The sequence below is a fragment of the Echinops telfairi genome, unplaced genomic scaffold (assembly GCF_000313985.2).
Source record: "Echinops telfairi isolate 266 unplaced genomic scaffold, ASM31398v2 ScPeMD7_1;HRSCAF=3_0, whole genome shotgun sequence".
Taxonomy (NCBI): Eukaryota; Metazoa; Chordata; class Mammalia; order Afrosoricida; family Tenrecidae; genus Echinops; species Echinops telfairi.
In genome coordinates, this window is record NW_022103896.1 from 44,597,636 (window position 1) to 44,618,509 (window position 20,874).

Here is a 20,874-nt window from a genome sequence, read left to right on the forward strand (position 1 = left end):
CAAGCCCTGGCCCCAAAGTATTTTTGGTATTCCCTGGGGACTTTGTTGCTCTGTTCTCCTTGCTATTCTGTTGCTCACCCTTAGTGTTTTGCCTCAGTGTGGTGGGATCAGATCGGGTGCAGTTACCACACTGTGTCTCCAGTGTTGTCCCCTGTAGGGTTATAGGTCAGTTAGGGATGCCGTGTCTCATAGTGGGGCTGGCCATATGGTCTTCTCTGTGGATTGGTTCACTTTTAGGTACTTTATAAAATGGTCTTCCATCTAAAACATTTTTTGTTCATATTTTGCGTTTTAGTAAGAGTAGCCAACTAGGTTTCGTACATTCTCATATAAATAACTCAGAGCCTAAGAAGAAGGAAAAATGGGTTTTTGCCCCTCATCAATTGAACTTATCCTTCCTCACACAGCAACCAACTTTCCACTATGAGAAATTGGGTTGTATGGTAACTGAGGCTGAATAGGGAGAAAGAAGGAATCCGAGTCACTGGTTTCTTCACAGAGAACGCTCCATTTAGGTTTATGTGTTTTTTCTTTCCGTGAATAGGTCGAGGTGGTGCTGTTTCTGGAAGGCTGCTGCAGGGGTGGATTTTCTTTTCTCAGTGTATAATTCCAGAAAATGCTGTTTATATCTGTATGTACTACTGATATGAAGGGGGTTGCTTCCAGAATTCTGTACTATAAACTGTTTTTCCCTTTTTAAATACTAATTAAATTTTGGAGGATATGCTTTGAAATTGTACAAATACGCATTTCTGCTGTAAACTTTCACTAACTACTATACATCAAAGTATCTTGCATGTGGCAGTTAGTTATTAGTGTGATGGCCTAATGGTCATTTCCTATTTCCTTCATTCTTTTTATGTTTATTAAATATCCTGTCGAAAAGAGTGTCAGATGAACTCAAGGATAGAAGTGCTCTTCTTAGTATTGTAATCTAAAGTATTGTTGTCATTACTGCTAATAGGGGTTTGTACACTGGAGGGTAGAGTCAATTCATTAAGTACAAGTTTGAAAGGAAAAGAGAAATTACTTGACAGTGACACCAGCAAGGAGGCTGACTACCACACTGGCTCTCTTGGTGACATCTTCTGTGAAATCGAAATACATAATCAATATATATACTGGGAATTCACACCTGTGGGAGCCATATACAGATACTTTTACATTAACTCAGGTTTCAGGATAACCATGGGAAAGCAACTATTGACCATGAGAAGCAAACAGAACAATAAGGTTCCTTAAGTTTTAGGTCAGTGGACCTCTGGTGGCATAGTGGTTATGCATTGGGCTGCTAACTGCAAAGTCATCAGTTTGAAACCACTAGGAGCTCTGTGGGAAAAAGTTGAAGTTTTCTATTCCTGTGAAGAGTTATAGTCTCAGAAACAAACAGGTGCAGTTCTACTCTGTCCTTAAGGGTCCTTGTGACTCAAAATTGACTCATTGGCAGTGACTTAAGTCTTTTTTAGGGCAGTCTCAGGATGTCTCTGCTGACTAACCAGATAGTAGGACCTAGTCTTTTGATCACTAATAGGCAGATGACTGCTAGAATTATCTGGCCCTTGAAGGTGGCATCTACATCCAGTCCAACTTGTTTGCCTCTGAGGAGTGTAGCAAATTATAAAAGTTGCACAGAGACCACAGTAAGTCCAGCAGCTTTCTACATTATTGTATTCTTGTTGAAGTTGTTCCATCATTGGCCACTACAGATCATTGGTTTTCCTTTGTACCATTATTTTCCAACAGTGAGAAACCTGGCTTTCTTCTTTTTTTTTTTTGGTAAATCATTTTATTGGGGGGTCTTAGGGCTTTTGTAACAATCCATACATCAGTTGTATCAAGCACATTTGTATATATGTTGCCGTCATCACGTCAAAACATTTTTGTTCTACTTGAGCCCTTGATATCAGCTACTCTTTCCCCCCCTCCCTCATCCACCCTCCTACCCTCGTGAACCCTTGATAAATTATTTTTATTTTCATGTTGCGATTTTTCATCTGTTGTTTTGTTTCCTTTCATCTACATTTCTGTTGTTTGTCCCGCTGCTGTGTTTGTGTGTGTGTGTGAGTGAAAGAGAGATATGTCGATCATTGTGATTGGCTGCCCCTTTTCCCCACTTCTCCCCCTACCTTCCCCTACCCTCATGGTATTACTACTCCCATGACTGTTCCTGAGGGGTTTATCTGTCATGGATTCCGTGTGTGAAGAGCTCTTTACTTGTACCAGTGTACATCCTCTGGTCTAGCTGGATTAGTAAGGTAGAACTGGGGTCATGATGGGAGGGGGAGGGAGCATTAAAGAACTAGAGCTGTGGTTCTCAACTTTCTAATGCCACGACGCTTTAATACAGTTCCTCATGTTGTGGTGACCCCCAACCATAAAATTATTTTCGTTGCTACTTCATAACTGTAATTTTGCTACTGTTTTGAATCGTAATGCAAATATTTGATAATGCAGGATGTATTTTCATTGTTACAAATTCAACAATTAAAGCTTAGTGATGAATCACAAAGCAATATGATTATATATTGTGAAACATTTACAAATTACAAATTTACAAATTACTAATTACAAATCAATGAAATTTTGTCTTAAAGCATGGTGTAGCATGGGTAACAGACTTCATGCTGGGTACTTGTATATGGGTGTATTTGCATGTAGGCAGACCTGCCTGGAGACGGATAGAGGAGCGGAGTCTCGGTTCCTAAGACCATCGGAAATAATATATTTTAGGCAACCCCTGTGAAAGGGTTGTTTGACCCCCAAAGGGATCAAGTCCCAGGTTGAGAACTGCTGAACTAGAGGAATGTTGTGTGTTTCGTATGTGCTATACAGCACTTTTGCTGACTCGTCCCTTCCTTGTGACTCTTCTGTGAGGGGATGTCTAATTGTCTACACATGGGCTTTGGGTTTCCACTCTGACCCCCCTCATTCACATTGATATGGTTATTTGTTTTGGGTTTTCTGTTATCTGATCCCATGGACACCTCCTGATCACACCGCTTGGTGTGCTTCCTCCATGTGGGCTTTGCTGCTTCCTTGCTAGATGGCCATTTGTTTAACTTAAAGCCTTTAAGACCCCAGATGCTACATCTTCTAATAGCCGGGCACTATCAGCTTTCTTCACTACGTTAGCTCATGCTAATGACAGGCATGTTAGAACCTAAGAACATTTTTTCATCCAGACCCCGCATGTTTGGTGTTACTGTCATGCTTTTCAATTTCTGTTAACTTTGGTATAGCTTCATAGAATAGTAGGATAGTTTGCCCTTGAAGTTTTCTTTTCATCAACTAGGAACTGTATAGTAACATATAGAATATTTCCTAGCAGGTCTGCAAGTTGCTTAAATGTCTTTAAGTATAGTGCTGCTTGCTGAAAGATTGGTAATTCAGACCCACCCAGAGGTACCTTAGAAAATAGCTCTGGTGATCTGTTTCCAAAAGGTCTGCAGCTTTGAAAAGCTATGGTGCAGCTTTACTCTGCCCACTGGGATCATCATGACTTGGAATTTACTTAGCCGTAGCTAACAACAACTACCACATACGTGGTCATAGGTCCCTGGATGGTCCCTGGTTTACACTGTGGTTTGAATCCATCCAGCAGCATTGCAGAAGAATAGTATGGGAGTTTCTGTATTAGGGGTTGGCTAAATCCAGCCTGTGCCTATATTTGTGTATAGTTTTATTTGAACACATTTATTTCCATATAGTTATGGTTGCCTTCCTATTATAACAGTAATGTTGAGTAGTTGTAACTGAGACCATTTGATCCATAGAACAAAACAATTATTTTTTAGTTATTGAAAGAAAAAAAAAGACTGAAATCCTTGAAAGCCTCTTGTGAGTGTATAGTATGAGATAAACCAATCATTCTTTGTAATTGTTATTGTAAGCTCTGGTTCTGGGAAGCCTTCTGAAATAGCTATAACTTGCTTATGTTTGTAAATCACCAGATTATAGATAGTTTAAAACTAGGGAACACCTGCAAGTTTCCTGTTTTATACTTTTTATTACATGGGGGAATTTTTATTTTTCATCTTTGAGAGATCAAGGATTAGCTTTGTAAGTGTTGATATAATGGGTTTGTGTACACAGATTCATTAAAGTACTTGAAAAATTAAAAATATTTTATGTGTTGTTTGAAATGGAGTAAATTTTGTTATATCTGAACTGAGATAACTCATTACTGAGATTAATATACCCATTTTAAAATAATATGTCCTATTTAATTGCAGTTCCTTAAAGAAAAACAGTAGTGCTCTGCATAGTTTACTGAAACGAGTGGTCAGCACATTTAGTAAGGACACAGGCGAGCTTGCATCTTCATTCTTGGAGTTTATGAGGCAGATTCTAAACTCTGACACCATGGTAAGTGTTTATACATATTTGGTATTGCTTAAATATACAAACTTTTGTCATAGATCAAAAATCCATTTAGGTTAAAAAATATTCTTGTACCTTAAAATGTTTTTTTTCCTCTGTACTGTATCTAACCTTCATGGTAAATATTGGTTATTGATTTGCAAAAAAAGATAACCTGCTTAAGAAGGGAGTTTTTAAAACTCTTCTTTAACGTATTAAAAGCGCGTTGGTGGCAGAGTGGTTATGCATTGGTTTGGCATCCTCAAGGTCAGCAGTTCAAAACCGTCCATGTGCTCTGAGGGAGAAAGATCGGGCTTTTACTGTAAAGAATAGCAGTTTCATAAACGCACAGAAGCAGCTTTACCCTTTCCTACAGGGCCACTATGAGTTGGCATCGACTCAGTGATAGTGAGTCATCGACGAGTCATGAATTAATGTATTTGGCATCATTAGTTTGTAAACTTAAATAATAGAGAAGTATATAGGGCCTTAAATTTTCAAATACTCTTTACAAGGGTAACTCAGACCTGTAAAGCTTTACCAGACTCTTAATCAAATACTTTTCACTTAATTGAGCGCTTGCGGATTATTTTTTAGATGTAATTTTGAGGTGACTGTGAAGTTTATTATACTAGAGTATTGTGGACCCTCCATAGGTATCAATGAAAGTTATCTCTTCCACTCTGTAACTTTATTGTTAGAATCCAATTAAGAATTTTTCTCAGTGTTCTAATATCAAGATTGAATTCCAAAAGCCATTGATAGGCCAGTCTTTAAACTAGTGCTGTGGTCAACAAAGTTGAAAATGCCTCCCCTAATGGAGCTTGAGCATGCACTTTTCCTACAGGGAAATCTCCAAGAAGTCCTGGAGTAAATAGAAACTCAATTCATTGCAGTTGAACACAGCATTGCCCAAATGTGTCTGTTAACTACACTGTGGATCAATTTAAGAAATTAAGCTTATAATTAAGATTTCTAATGGAGAATAGTTATAGTGGCCCTCTCTACTGTTTAGTGCGGTGTAACCAAAATAAATGAGACCATTTTTATGAGAAAAATAAATTTACTGTTTAGTGAGTTTCTCATGCATGTAATTTATATTGAGAATATTTAACTCAGTAAGCCCTCCTTGGCTGCTCATTCTCTTTGTATTGTCTTGCCAATTTTATTGACAGAATATTTTATCATCTGGTTTACTAAAGTAATTAAGTTGACCAGATAGTTCTGAAAGACCTACTGTATTTAAAAGTGGGGCTGTAGCTGACCTGAAGAGATTTTAGAGGTTTCCTTGATGGAAGAATACTTAAGAGTTTTGTTTTTACCAGCTTCTAAAGGAGCTCTGGTGGTGCTATCGGGTAAGCATTGTACTACTAACTTCAAGGTCAGTGGTTCAAACCTTCTAACTGCTCCATGGGAGAAAGATAAGGCTTTTTGCTCTTAAAGAAATTTATGGCCTTGGAATCCCTAAAAAGCAGTTCTGTTCTGTTTTGTAGGATTAGTATGAGCCGAATCAACTCTAAAGCATTGGATTTACATCCTTTTTATATCTGTTACCATTTTTGCTGCATTTTCTGAATATAAGGTCATTTAGGTTAGAGACCATGTCTTAATAGCTTTTTTCCTACAGTACTTGCATAGTGCCTTGTACACTTTTATAGCTGAAATGTTTGACAAACTAATAAAGGAAATCTGAAATGATAGCTCTTGTAAATTTGATAGAATTTAATTTTCCAGAAACATTTATGGCTTATTGTTTTAAAAAAAATCTTAGGAATTCTTCACTACTCATCATCATAGTAGTATCATAATCATAGTAGTAAATATATAAAAAACTTTAAAATATTTTAAATTTTGGTTTGAAAGGATTACTATTCAGAATAATTTTAATTCCACTTTTATTTTTGTTTGACCAATTACAGAATAAAAATATGAGCTCTAACCCCAAGATTATTATAATGCTCATTTAGAACACTAAGTCCTACATCTGGCCTGGTGAATGCCTGCAGATTCCTGAGAGGCAATACTCATTTTGAATCATTTGAAAAAGTGTGTGTTCTAACTATTTGAAGCTATTGTTCGCTAGATGCATAGTCATTTAAATGAGAATGGATCATGTGTTTAGTGTCATGAACCAAGATTTGTTTTGTTGGGTGAATTTCCTGCTATTGAATTATGATCACTTCAAATTTAATTTTGTTATAAGTGGGTAAGCTAAAAAGTATTGCTATATAAAATCATAGAAACCTTTATTAAACCATACTGTTAAAATGGGAAGCTATTGTCTTTCATGTATTCTCCATCAAGGTTTATACATTTTTAAGGTGGTGTTTCCACATCTTAACTCTTTCCCCAAAGAATTTTACCATCTTTGATTTATACCACATCAAAGCAACTGGGCATCTTTGAGGGACTCAAAACATGTTTTTAAAAAATACATATATTCCTTGAGTTCTGGGAATAAAGAAGTCTGAAGGGGCATGGCCAGGGCTATAGGATGGATGGGTAATGTTTCCTACTGAAATTCTTATAGGGCATCCCTTGAAGGATGAGCAGGTAGGTGCATTGTTATTGGGGGTGAGTGGAGGGAGACCATCTCCATAGCTTTCTGGACTCTCTCTTTTTTTTATTGGGTGCTCGTACAACTCTTATCACAATCGATACATACATTCATTGCCAAGCACATTTGTATATTTGTTGCCATCATCCATCTCAAAACATTTTCTTTCTACTTGAGCCCTTAGTATCAGCTCCTCATTTTTCCCCTCCCTCTTCCTCCTCCCTCATGGACCCTTGATAATTTATAAATTATTATTATTTTATCATGTTGTACCTTGTCCGACGTCTCCTACCACTGTCTCCCTTCATTCACTTTTTTGTTGTTCATCCTCCTGGGAGTGGGTTATATGTTGATCATTGTGATCTGTTACCCCTATTGGTGGTTCAATCTGGACTGATCTCTTTGCCTTGAATTGAATTGGCCTATCAGTTCCCATTGGAAGCCACTATTTGGACTAGACCTTTTTTTTTCCCTTCCTGGAAGACACCCAATAAGACAGGTGGTTACTGAGAGAAGCTGCCAGAACCATCTACTTATAGCATAGATATGTTTATGTTTTGGTTGAAACAAAACCCACAAATGTTTAAGCTGAACCCTTAGTAGCAATACTTTTTTTACTTACTCTCAATGCATACTTTAAAAAGTAGTAAATACTATGTTTTCCACCTAACAGAATATTACCTTAAATATGGTAGTTACTACTTTCTCAAGTTGTTTGCTTCGTCTCCAGAAATATATTGTCACTTCTTTGTTTAACAAATACATACTTTCTTAATTATTCTGGGGGTCAGTATGTTTTATATCCAGCAAACGCGAGTGTTATTTTGCCATTGGATAATTTTGTTAAAGAAATCTTGATGCCAATAAATTGAATACATATGCTTTACCTATTTGTTTTGTGAGTCTTATTCAAAGGAAACTTATTTCTACTTTAAGCAATGACTAAATCCTGGTTGAAACTAGCCATTTGTACTGATGTTAGAGCAAAACATTGAAGGCCAGATTGCAGCAAATGCCTTACATATCTGAATAAGTTTGGAAACATCTTTGCAAATTTCTCTGCTCTCAAATGTAACTTGTGTGTGACATTTACAGGGATGTTGTGGAGATGATAGTGGTCTCCTGGAAGTAGAGGGAGCTCATCCATCACGGACGATGAGTATTAATGCTGCAGAGTTAAAACAGCTTCTACAAAGCAAAGAAGAAAGTCCAGAAAATTTGTTCCTTGAACTAGAGAAGCTTGTTTTGGTAAAAAACAAAAACAAACCAGAAAAACAAACAAAAGCAACACATTTCCAAGGCACACTTCCTCCTGAGTTTGACTAGTACAATTTTTTCATAGTGACCTTTCAAAATAGTGAACCCTCAGTTGGAGAGTTTATATTGTTTCACATAATTTCTTGAATTTAATTATTTGAAATGAAGTCTTCCATAATGCTATGAATTTTATGGAATAAATGAAAGCAATATGAAAAAACTTTTTTTTCTTTGGATGCAGGGTAACCCTACTGACATTCTTTAGAAATCAAATGGCATGTGCTTTTGGTGTATGTTTAATTAATTTATATTAATGTTAAATTGATAGTTTCTATATGTACTCCACATTTCTTAGTGTGAAATAATACAGCCTTTTCTACTACTATAGCCAATATATTATGGGCATGCATGTTTAAATTTTACTTGTATCTTATTTGGTTTTTCTTATATCTAGGAACATTCAAAAGATGATGACAATTTGGATTCTTTGTTGGACAATATAATTGGACTGAAACAGATGCTGGAATCCTCAGGTGATCCTTTACCTCTCAGTGAACAAGATGTAGAACCAGTGCTTTCAGCTCCAGAGTCTCTCCAGAATCTCTTCAACAACAGGTAAAATAAGCAGTAACTCGTGGTGGAGTAGATGCTATTTATATAGGTGTTGGGGTCTGGAAAGAGGATCAGGAAACTTTTTCTGTAAAGAGGCAAGTAGCAAAAGTTCTAAATTTTGCCAGCCACCTATCATCTCTGCATATTCTCTCATACCCCCGCCTCCCAACTTTTAAAATATATTCTTAGCTTAGGCTACATGAAAACAGGTGGATAGTACGGAGCATAGTTCGCCAGTTATTGGTCTAGAACAGTGGTTCTCAACCTTCCTTATGCCGCGACCCTCTAATATGTTGTGGTGACACCCCCAACCATCAAATTATTTTCGTTGCTACTTCATAACTGTAATTTTGCTACTGTTAGGAATTGGGTGACCCCTGTGGAAGGGTCGTTTGACTTCCAAAGGGATTGCGACCCACAGGTTGAGAACCTCTGGTCTAGAAGATAAAATACCTTTTCATCTTTGGAGGACTGATAGCCATACCGACTGTTCAGTTAGAATTGTTAAAAGGGCAGTTTCTGTAACAAATGGTATAGTGCCGTAGACATGGCTTTTTGGTGGGGGCTGGGAGAGCGTGTGTTATTAAAAAAATTTTTAAAGATTACTTTATTGGGGGCTTTTACAGTTCTTATAACAAGCCATACATCAGTTGTATGAAGCATATTTGTACATATGTTACGATCATTATTTTTTAAACATTTGCTTTCTATTTAAGACCTTGGTGTCAGTTCCTCTTTTTTCCCTCCCTCCCCTTTTCCCACCCTCAAGACCCCTTGGTACAGTATAATTATTTTCACCAACCGCTGTCTCCCTTCCCCCACGGTATCTGTTGTTGTTGTCTCTGGCGAAGTAAACATCGCTTTTCAAAAGTTAAGCCAGGGCTCCATATACGTGGTCAGAATTTACCACAGCAGAAATAGTTCCATTGGTTTTAGAGGAGTCTTTTCAAGTGCTAATTTTATTAATACTTCAGAGAGTAGCAGTAATTTTACTTAGAAGATAAGCTAAAATATTTTATTTTGGAATTTTACTTTTCACCAAATAGTTTTCCTTATTCTAGGACTGCATATGTGATAGCCGATGTCATGGATGATCAATTGAAATCGCTGTGGTTCACTCCATTTCAGGCTGAAGATATTGATACAGATCTGGATTTGGTATTTATAATTTTATTACTGACTATTTTAAAATGTATTGATGATTTGTTTCTTTGGATATTGTTAATAGTGAAATATTAATACTTAATATATTATATGATTATTAAATTCCTTTGGGGGATCATTTCTGCATTATTTTTATACCAGTTTCCCACTTGATGATGTCTAGAATTCTCAGCTTGTTTGGCTCTTTTGATGATCTATATGAGAATGGGAATTTTGGGGAGGAAATTATATTAGTTTATCAGTGGTCTGAAGCACTTGGGTTTTATATTTAAGATGGTGATTTTAAATACATATATTGGATCATATGAGAGGACTTTTAAAAGTTTATAGAAAAATTCTATTTGTTTTTAATTTCATTTTCCCACATATCCCAGGAAACCTTTTTGTTGATTCTTTTGATCAAAGAGACAGTTGTATACTTCCTGATCCAGAAAATGCTAGTGTTCATCATACTCAGTAAAGAATGATTTGCCTCACATTTGAGGTGTTTTTAACTTTAAATTGGTTTGTAACTGCCTTGAGCTGTTGATTGTGGCCTTATATGGTTTAGAGGGAAATTTATGTGGCTTAGGTTTTATGAATTAAAAAAAAAAGTAAACTTTATTTTGATTTCTTTGTAATTAAACTTGGGTTGGAACCTCAAAAATTGCAAAGAACTTTTAGGATTTGTAGCACAGAATCCTTTTAAAACAGAAAAATAGTCAATACAGTTGCAGAGTTGACTATTTTCTGTTTGTTCTGGAAATTTTCTGGAAGTAGTCACTGCTGATTGATTGAGAGAAGTCTTCAGATCCCTGTCAGGCAGCAAACAATCCTTTTTTGAAGTGGAATCTCACTTACTCACTCACTCACTCACTCACTCACTCACTCACTCACTCACTCACTCACTCACTCACTGCCTGCCATTGAATTGACTGACCTGTAGCGACCCTGTAGGACAGAGCAGAGCTGCCCTTGTGGGTTTCAGTAAACCTTTACAAGGGAGCAGAAAGCCCCATCTCTTTCCTGCAGAGCAGCAAGTGTGCTCTTTACTGTTCTTGGTTTGGCACTTAACCCACTGCACCACTAGCTAGAGTGCCTTAAGAAAGAATACTACCATTTCTTTTAAAAATCATTTTATTGGGGGCTCGTACAACTCTTTATCACAATCCATACATATATCCATGGTGTCAAGCACATTTGTACATTTGTTGCCCTCACCTTTCTCAAAACATTTGCTTTCTGCTTGAGCCCTTGGTATCAGCTCATTTTTTTCCACTACCTTTTTTTTTTTAAAGGTAGTTGAATTTAGGAGCTAAACTCCAAAGGTATGTCTTTTATGTTTGTTTTTTTTTAAGTGAACTGCCAATGATGAGCCTTCTGAAAGATGAATGGAAAGAAATAGACTTGCAACTTAGTATTTTTAATTAGATACATGAAGACTTTTAGTAATCAAGATTCCCTAACAATCACATTTAAGATGCCTTTTTTATTTTTTTAATCTTAACAGAGTTATAGTGGGACATAATCCCCAAACCATACCATTCAGTAGTTCAGTATATCAAGAAGAGTTGTACGGTCATTACCATGACACTCTGTTTTGACTTTATGGCTGCAGGTCAAGGTTGACTTAATAGAGCTCTCTGAAAAATGTTGTAGTGACTTTGACTTGCACTCAGAATTAGAGCGCTCGTTTTTGTCGGAACCATCATCTCCAGGGAGAACTAAGACGACCAAAGGATTCAAGCTTGGGAAGCACAAGCATGAGACCTTTATAACTTCAAGGTAAGTTCCACTGAAGATCTGGAAGGTGCTCGTGTAAAATGATTTCCCCTGTCTTAAAGTAGACACATGGCTCTGAAACAGAAGAGGAGCTTGACATAAATTAGCACTTGCATAGGAATGCTCTTCAGATTTTTTTGAAAAGATAATAATTTGGCTGGGACATTCCAAGTACATTCAGTTCATGTTTTACCTGAGTATTATGTTAGCCAATTGTTTTATTTATTTCCCCTTAAAGTAATTTTCAGATTAGCAAATTTAAGATTACTGAAGTGGAATAAGAAAAATAGAAATGTAGTTTTCAGAATTGCAAAGATTGAAAGTCTTCCCTGAAGATATGAAAGATATTTTCATAGAGTTTGCCTTTGTTTTAATAGTGGGAAATCTGAGTACATTGAACCTGCCAAACGAGCCCACGTGGTGCCACTTCCAAGAGGCAGAGGACGGGGAGGATTCGGGCAGGGCATACGACCCCATGATATTTTTCGTCAGAGAAAACAGAACACAAGTAGACCGCCATCAATGCACGTGGATGACTTCGTGGCCGCTGAAAGTAAAGAAGTGGCCCCTCAAGATGTTATGCCAGCACCAAAACGGCCACTCAAAGTGTCACAGAAGATTTCTTCCCGTGGCGGGTTCTCAGGCAGTCGTGGAGGACGGGGTGCTTTTCACAGTCAGAATCGGTTTTTTACACCACCTGCTTCAAAAGGTAACGACTTATATTTCCATTCGATGAGGATATTGGAATATTAGAGTATTGGATGGAAGTGATTCAGGTAGAACATTTCCTGTTACTACAGATAACCTGCCTTTAGACCAGTCAATGTAACTCTAGAGGGTAGGACAAATTTTTTTTGTCAGGTTAACCTTTGCTAAATTGTACTTTTATTGGTGAGTTTAAAAGAAATTTTGTCTAATTATTTTCCTTTTAAAATTGAGAATTATGTTTATCTTTGCATGTAATATGTACATGTGGTTTTCACAGTAAGTATACTCATCAGCAGTTCTCTTAGGATTGTCTGTGTGAGCATGTACACTGGTACAGATAAGAGCTTTTGACACACAGAATCCAGGACAGATTAACCCCTCAGGACAATGATGGGTGTAGCGATCCCATGAGGGTATGGGGAAGGTTGGGGGAGAAAGGGGAAACTGATCGCAGTGATCAACGTATAAACCCCCCTCCCCAGGTGACAAACAACAGAAACATGGGTGAAGGGAGACAGCAGATGATGTAAAATATGAAATTAACAATTTATAACTTCTCAAGGGTTCATAAAGGTGGGAGGGTGGGGGATGGAGGGAAAAAATTAGCTGATACCAAGGGCTCAAGCAGAAAGAAAAAGAAAGAAAGAAAAAAGAAACGATGATGGCAACATATGGACAATTGTGCTTGACACAATGGACGTATGGATTGTTATAAGAGCTTTAAGAACTTCCAATAAAATGATAAAAACAATAAAACATGTTTTTATCAATGGTCCACATATCTACTTGGTTCATAATGTAATGTTTTAAATTGTTTAAAAAATAAAAAAAATTTATCTGAATATACTTATAGAAAGTTTTACTTCACTGGCAGATCTCCAACATGTCTGAGTACTTCCTTAGTTAGTAGGGTGGTAGTAAAAGAGCCTAAGGGTTAGTGTTCATAGGAACACTTACAGAGGCGTGTCAGGAACTATTACAAACATTCTCCATGTAGTGTCCTAGCGTCAGTTCCAAGAGGTAGGTTCTCTGAGTATCCCCACTTTACAGAAAATGATTTTCCCTGTTTAGGCATATAAAGAGAGTGGGAGAACAGTATATAAGCACTAGTAGTTTAGTTCTAGAGCCTCTGCTCTTCACTACTGTGTGATGCTGTCTCTAGAGTATTTTACATTTACTAAATTTCATACGGAAGATGCAAAAACAAGAAAACCACCTGTCAGTTTATCTTAAGTCCTACTAAAGTTGTGAGAGAAAGTAGATTCTGACTGTGCTGTTTGTGTTTAGGAAACTACAGTCGCCGAGAAGGAACAAGAGGCTCTAGTTGGAGTGCTCAAAGTACTCCTCGAGGAACTTACAACGACAGTCGCGGGGGACAGAGCAATTTTAACAGGGGTCCTCTGCCACCATTAAGACCCCTGAGTTCTGCAGGTACTCTCCTCTCAGTGCTGTTGAGACAAGGGAGGCCAGTTCATTCTTTTCCACTCGTGGTATTTCATACACAGGGTTTCTCGGGGAGCATGTTTAGGAATATATATTTATAATTCTCAAGGAATATACACTTTCTGTAAAGGTAATCAGATTTTAAATACTGAATTATTTGTATAGTCTGAACCGTTTCCTGGTGGTGGGTTCTATTTTTAGATTTCAGTAATAAAAGCCTATCCGTAAGATACATTTTTGGCCAAAATATTTTAGTAGCAGGTATCTTTACATAGTCTATTCTATTTTTGTTTATAGTATTGTCTTGTGTGTGTAGTAAGAACATACCCCCCCCCTCAAGACTACTGTATAAGCCATATTTCTGGTCAAAGGCAGTTTTTTGTTACAAATACACTTAAAAAATAAAGTGTAAAACCAGCTCTACTGGGATATAGTTCTCACACATAATCCAGTTTACCTATTTAAAGTGTACATAATAAATAGTTTGTGCATGGATTTTGAAGGAACCAGGAATAATTCTTGTTTTGGTTTGAGCTCAGTGTCATCAGTTAGTATTTGTATTATGGGAAAGGAATTGGAACTAAAGACTATATTCTTTCTTTTATAGGCTATCGCCCAAGCCCCCGGGAACGTACGTCAAGAGGCCGTGGGGGTCTGGGACCTTCCTGGGCAAGTGCAAATAGCGGCAGTGGAGGCTCAAGAGGAAAGTTTGTTAGTGGAGGCAGTGGTAGAGGTCGTCATGTGCGGTCCTTTACACGATAAAAATGCTTTGGGGAACATCTTAATGTATGTGACCATTTCATGAAGACAAGAAAAATAAAGACATTACAGGACCAATTTAGACTTAACAGTTATCTGAAGACACCTGAGAGCATATTTTTATCTGAAGAAAGCAGATTTTGTTTGATACCTAACAAAAGATTTCAATAAAAATCCAAACTTTTTATGTACGTTTGTATATATTTTCCCCTCTTCTTATTTAGGGAATTTTTTAGGTAGGGAGTGAAAAAGTAAATGACTTTGGTGTTAGAGTATTTCTTGCCCATACCACAGAAATTCCCAAAGTTTCACAACCTGTAAGAAGGCCCTTTCAGGTCTCAGTAATACCTTTTACAGCACATTGAAATACTGATGCTTCTGATTAGTAAGCCTTTTGGTGCAAACAACATATTAAGAATTTATGTCTTAGCAGCTTAGCATGCTGGAAAAACAATTTTCTTAAATTAAAAGAACAATTAAATTTATACTTGATTCGTAAATGACTGCTATTAATTGTGGGTACTGCACAATGTCTTAAAATCTTGGAATTAAGTTTGGACACTTAACAGTCTCATTTCCTGTTCCGCCTTGATTTTTGCATTGTACTTTTTATTACAATATTGAAAAAATTCAGCTTTGTAAAAATAAGGCATCATAAAAAATGAATGTATTAATGTTGAAAATGTTCATTAACACAAGCTTGCAGTTTATGTGGTATTTAACATAAACACAGAAGCAGACATTTCTTATACTTCCTCAAAAATTTAAAATATCTCATGGGAATTTACTCTAGTGCTCTGTGGTGCATTGTTTGGGAACCAAAAGATACATGACGCTTTTCTTGCCTATGCTAAAACTATTTGTGTCACAGACTGAGATTTCACACTATTTTATTATGCAATTATTCCATTGAAGCCTAAAATGAAGCATATCCTAATGCTATTGTTTTGGGAATCAGAAACATCAAGTAAATCTGGACTTTTTATATAGAAGTAGCTATCTTTGAAGATACAGCTATCTTTTCCCCGAGAGGTTTTTTTTTTTTTTTAACACATTGAGCCTCTATAACTGGCATCAAATACAGTTATCTTAAAGAAAATGGCAGTGTCTCAGTGTCATTCCAGCCATTTATCATGATGTTGGGGCACACAGTGGGTAAACAGTTTGTTAGGAAGACCCCTTAAAAAAAACAAAACCAAAAACCTCAGTTCTTTTTCCTCTGCATAAAAATTGAGTTATCTAAAGAGTTTGATGTTTAAATGGGAAATTTTTTATTAACTGCTAGCCTAAAACCCCTTGGTAAATAACCCTTAATCTGGAAACTGAGTAGGCTCATCTTCTCAAAAACACTAGTTAGAGCTGGTAGTTTGTCCCTGAGGCGTGACAAAAGGTAGATATTTGCTTTTTTTTCCTTTCAGTTTTAAGCTGAATGTATTTTTTGTGCAACGTCAGACAGCTGTACATCTTGTTTGATTAAGTCTTTTAGGTTAAAACCCAGTAATTCAGGCCTGTTAAGATGATAACTTAATAGTGTAGAAGTAAATTAATGCCAGGCTAATTAAAAATACCTTGAATGATAAAGAGCTTGAGATAAAGGAGAAGAAAGGGAAACCAACATGATGACCTGTTCTTGCATCCATGTATAACCCAATCTTTATAATCTTCCAGGAAAGGAGATAATACTGTAATTTTATAGAGGGACAAAGTTGAGGAGCTTGACTAAAACATGGTTGAATCAGGACTTAATATCAGCTTGTTTGGCTCTGAATTATTTTTCTCTTGGACAGATAAGGTGATTTTTAGATTTCATGGTATTAGCGTTAGAATTAATTCATCATATGGAAATGGATTGCTTAAGAACCACACCAGACTCACTGACATCGAGTCAGTGTTCACTCGGCGCCCCTCTGAATTTCTGAGGCTGTGACATTTTATGGGAGTAGAAAGCCCAGTCTTTCTCCCATGGCACTACTGGTGGTTTCCTGCTGACACTGTGGGGCTTGCCGCCCAAGGCATAACCACCACAGCAGCAGGACTCCAAGTTCTTTCAGAAGTGATGCAGATACAGGGGAAGGTTGTCTCCATAGACACTAAGGTCTATGGAGACCTTCAAAAATATACTTGAGTAGGAATAAGTATATATGTTATTTGCAAAAGTACTTAGTATTACAGAAAACACAAGGAAAAGTTATGAATTATACTTAAAAACTAGTGAAAAATGTGCAGGATAACATTGAGAACATTTGTTTTAATTAACTAATAGCAAAAGGATCGATAAAGCAATTTGTTTCCTAAGAATAAGAAGCAAAAAACATGGTATTGCTTCCTTTCAAAAGCAGTAGGAATCTGTAAAGCGTAGCAACTGTATTTCAAACCGATTCGATGATAGGGTTTTAAAGTAACTTAAAAATGTCTAAACATTTTAAATCTTGAAATTATACATCAGGCCATAAGTAACATCTTTCTTAGAATTGTTTTTGTATAAAGACTAGCTCGAATGAAGAAAAAATTGTGGCTTTTGTTTTTAGATTCATGGAGCATGATTTTCAAAGAGACACAAAAATACAGTCTAGTTTCCTAGGACTATAGTATTAAAATACCACAAAGTGGATGGTTTTAAAAAGCAAAGTTATTCTCATTGTTGGCTGGCAGTCCACATTTAGGGAGGAAGCAGTACAAACTTCTAGGGAAAGCCTAGAGGGATTTAGTGGAACTCCTGTGTTAGTCTGGGTGGACTAGAGAAACAAATTCATAGACACTCGTGTATAAGAAAGAGCTTTACATAAAAGAGTATATTGAGAAAACATCCCAGCCTAGTCCAGATCAAGTTCATAAGTCTGATATTAGCCCATATGTTGGATACCAGTCTAAATTCCTCTTCAGACCCACACAACACATGCAATGATGCCCGAATGCAGGAAGATCACAGGGCAGTGTGTGGAAAATCTTGTGGATCCTGTGGTGGTGGAAGGATCTCAGCGCTGGCATGGGCTTCCCCGTGGCTTCTCCAGCTCCAGGACTCTGACTCCTATCACCATAGCTCCATGTGGCTTGTCAGCAGGAAGACAAGCAGAGTGTCTCCTGCCTCCAGGGAGGAAGACTAGTCCCAGAATCCTCAGGGGAAGAACAGGCCCACACAGAGGTCTCATTGGCTACGACCTGATTGACGGCTAGACTCCACCCCTTTGCTCAAGTTGACAAAAGATTATGTGACTGCCACACCTTATCTTAGCTTCTGTAGCTCTGGGTACTTCTTGGCATTCCTTAACTTTTGGATGAACTGTCATAAACAGTCTCCCTTTGTGTGCTACTTTTTCCATATTTGTCTTCCTGTTTTCATAAGTTGCCAGTCATAGAGGATTATGACGCACTCCACTCCAGTATGACATCAGTTTAACTGGTAACATCTACAAAGAAAAACTATTTGCCCAGACAAGTTACATTCATAGGTTAGGACTTTTAACACATCGTTTGGGGAGTGGGGGTTCACAATACAATTCAACTGGTAATACAGGTGTAAATGGAAGTACTGCAGTGGCAAAATAAATAAAGGGGTCCAGGTAAAGAAAAAAAGTAAAACCGGAATTTAGATGGTGCCTTACACTTAAGCTTCAGTACCTGAGAGAGAAACTCCAACAAAAGTATGGGCACTAATAGGTGCCTGCCTGAAGAATTAAAGTAAGCATGGTTATTGTGGAAAGTGATGGGTCTGGTGCTGGTGTATCTAATCTATTTTTCTAAAGAGTCATAAATGGACAGTGTAATCAGCTTTCAATTCTTGGCAATTCTCAAACTGAAAATTTAAAGCATTGTGCAGGGCCAAATGTGGCCCAAGGGCTCCCAGTCTGAAGTGCTTGGTAGTACATATTTTTTGGCATCGGAGGTATATTGCTACAAAGGTTTCTTTTCATGGTTCTCAAATTCATAATTCTCTGGGAGGTTTTTAAAAGTGAAGATTGCGGGAGCCCACAAGTCTTTAAAAAGCTTCACAGGAAATTCTGATAAGTCTGTTGTGGATCTAGTGCTCTAACAAAAACAAGACAGTAATTGTGGAAGTGGACAGATCAAATAGAAAAGCTACCTCTAAGATGTAGCAATGCTTTTGGGATGAATTAAACTGGTGGTGTGAAAATGAATAAAACATTTACTGCTGTGTAATAACTTCCTAGTGGGAGAAGAACCACTGGTTGGGAGCAGAGTGAGGAAAAGATTATTAGAAGTTCAGTAATTGGAGCTCAGACTTCGGAGATTTGGAAATTTGCTAAGTGGTGCCAAATAGATAAGGTATTGATAAAGATTAGATTTAACAATTTGGAGGACTTTTGTAACAATGGAGTGGGAATTCGGGGTAAGTTTAAGCAGAATTCATAATGGTACTTGCTGGCATGATGAAAAGTTGGAAATATAGACCAGAGGTTCTCAAACTTGGCTCCCTTTTCAGAAAACAAAACAAAAAAAAATCAGTGCCTAACTAGCAACTAAAAAATTTTATACTATCTAGCCCATGAAATCCAAGATAAAATGTGGGTATTGTTCCTGGATTGTTCCAGACCCTTGCGCCAGGGGGCATTGCTGCCTATTTTAGGAAACACTGCTACAGACAATGGGGACTTTTTCAATTTGGTAGGAAATGACTTGTTGGGAGAGATTGTTGGCTGTGAGCTGTGTGTGTTCACCAGTCATCCCTCCCCAACTGTTTACTTGTGAATACTGCCTTTGAGTTTGTGGCTCTGGACTACCTAAAGTGCAGTTAAAAGCTTTTCCATTCTCCCATACGACTACAGAAAGAAATTCCATTTTGGATTGTTACATTATTAAGTTCTTAGGTCTGCTTCTTTCACATCTAAGAAGTTAAGTATGCTGCATTATTGATACTGCACTAAGGATCCTAGAAGTGTAATTTCTGATGGCTTTTTTCTTGTTAGTATATGGCTAAGTTATCTAGTGCTGCTGAAACAGAAATACCAAAAATGAGTGACTTCAACAAACATTTATTTTCTCAGAAGGCTAAAACAAAACCCACTGCCATCGAGTTGAATAGATTATGACAACTCAACAATAACCCTACAGAACGTCTTTGCTTTCTGAGGCTTCCAACCTTGAAGCAGACTGCCACATTTTCTCCCACGGAGCTGCTGCTGGGCTCCAACTGCCAACCTGTGGCTAACAGCCAGTACTTCACCATTGCACAACCAGGGATCTGTTGGTTAAGGGGTTCAGAAGTCTGCATTCAGGGCACCTGCTCTGGGGGAAAGCTTTCTGTAAAGATTGCTGCCAAGAAAATTGTGGGGAGCTCTAGCTTGCCAAAACTAAAATAGCCAAATGAAAATTCTTAGTTTTGTTTTCCAGTTAATACATCTTAGCAAATGTTAAAATATATATTCTGATTCAGTATATCTGGTTTGGAAATACACATTGTCAGCAGGTAGTCAAACCAAAATGAACTGGAATCAAAACCTTGGTGCAAATCTGGAAGAGAAACGTTCCAGATATCTTAAGTCAACTCTTAAACCAGATGTAAGGTGGTAGATTTCCTGCTTTCCCAGATGACATCAAAGCTGGCTGGAGACATTAGTTGGGTTGGATGGTTTCTTTTCCACCCATACGCCTTCAAGTCCCAGCTCCAAGAAGAGGGTGGTGAAATTTACTAGTGTCCAATCTTGGCAGACCTCTGAATCCAGCTCCTGCATTGCTGGCCTCAGGAATCCGGACAGCATCACTCAACCAATGAAGTGTCTCAGGCAAGAAGTATCCTCAGAGCTGTGCATTTTTCCTATTTCTGGATGTGTAGGGGGGTGACACGTTGGACTGCTAACCGCAAGATTAGTTCAAAACCACCAGCCACTCAGAGCGAGAAAGAGTCAGAATTCATTGGAAGGCATAAGTTGCGTTGAAGCTGTGCACCTATTTACCTGCAGCATAGGAGTTCATCTTTTTATTAACTCTTGTTATTTTCAATGGAAACATTTTTTTTCACTGTTAGATGAATGCCCTTTAACCAGTGTTGTCTTTCCAAGTCCACATTCCCAGGGTTGGCAGAGTGTGGCACTGCCTGCGACGTGGAGCATGTTCAGTAAATGTTCAATCATACCAGTGAATGGTGCCACTTCCGCCCTAAACTCCTTTTGCCTGTTCAAACGCTCCGGAGGTGCCTCTTTCTGAGAGATTCGATTAATATCTTAATATTTCTATCTCTATATCCTAACATAAGATTGGGGAAATATCTTGCAGGCAAACTCAATAGTTTCTTAAAT

At 37.5% G+C, this 20,874-nt stretch overlaps 1 protein-coding gene across 3 annotated transcripts in view; it reads left to right on the forward strand.

Annotated features, from left to right (window-relative positions):
- VIRMA (vir like m6A methyltransferase associated) overlaps positions 1-14,811 on the forward strand; it is a 66,615-nt gene extending 51,804 nt beyond the window's left edge. For 2 of the 3 annotated variants that reach the window (XM_004697472.4, XM_045296399.1), the window contains 8 exons: positions 4,233-4,365; positions 8,012-8,164; positions 8,628-8,788; positions 9,847-9,943; positions 11,547-11,713; positions 12,088-12,419; positions 13,706-13,849; positions 14,469-14,811. In XM_004697472.4, the coding sequence (XP_004697529.1) occupies positions 4,233-4,365; positions 8,012-8,164; positions 8,628-8,788; positions 9,847-9,943; positions 11,547-11,713; positions 12,088-12,419; positions 13,706-13,849; positions 14,469-14,623 (1,342 nt within the window). In that variant the 3' untranslated portion in view covers positions 14,624-14,811. The remainder of the gene's footprint in view (positions 1-4,232; positions 4,366-8,011; positions 8,165-8,627; positions 8,789-9,846; positions 9,944-11,546; positions 11,714-12,087; positions 12,420-13,705; positions 13,850-14,468) is intronic. The other variant, XM_045296375.1, reaches the window with a different exon arrangement.
- Positions 14,812-20,874: the final 6,063 nt, after the last annotated feature.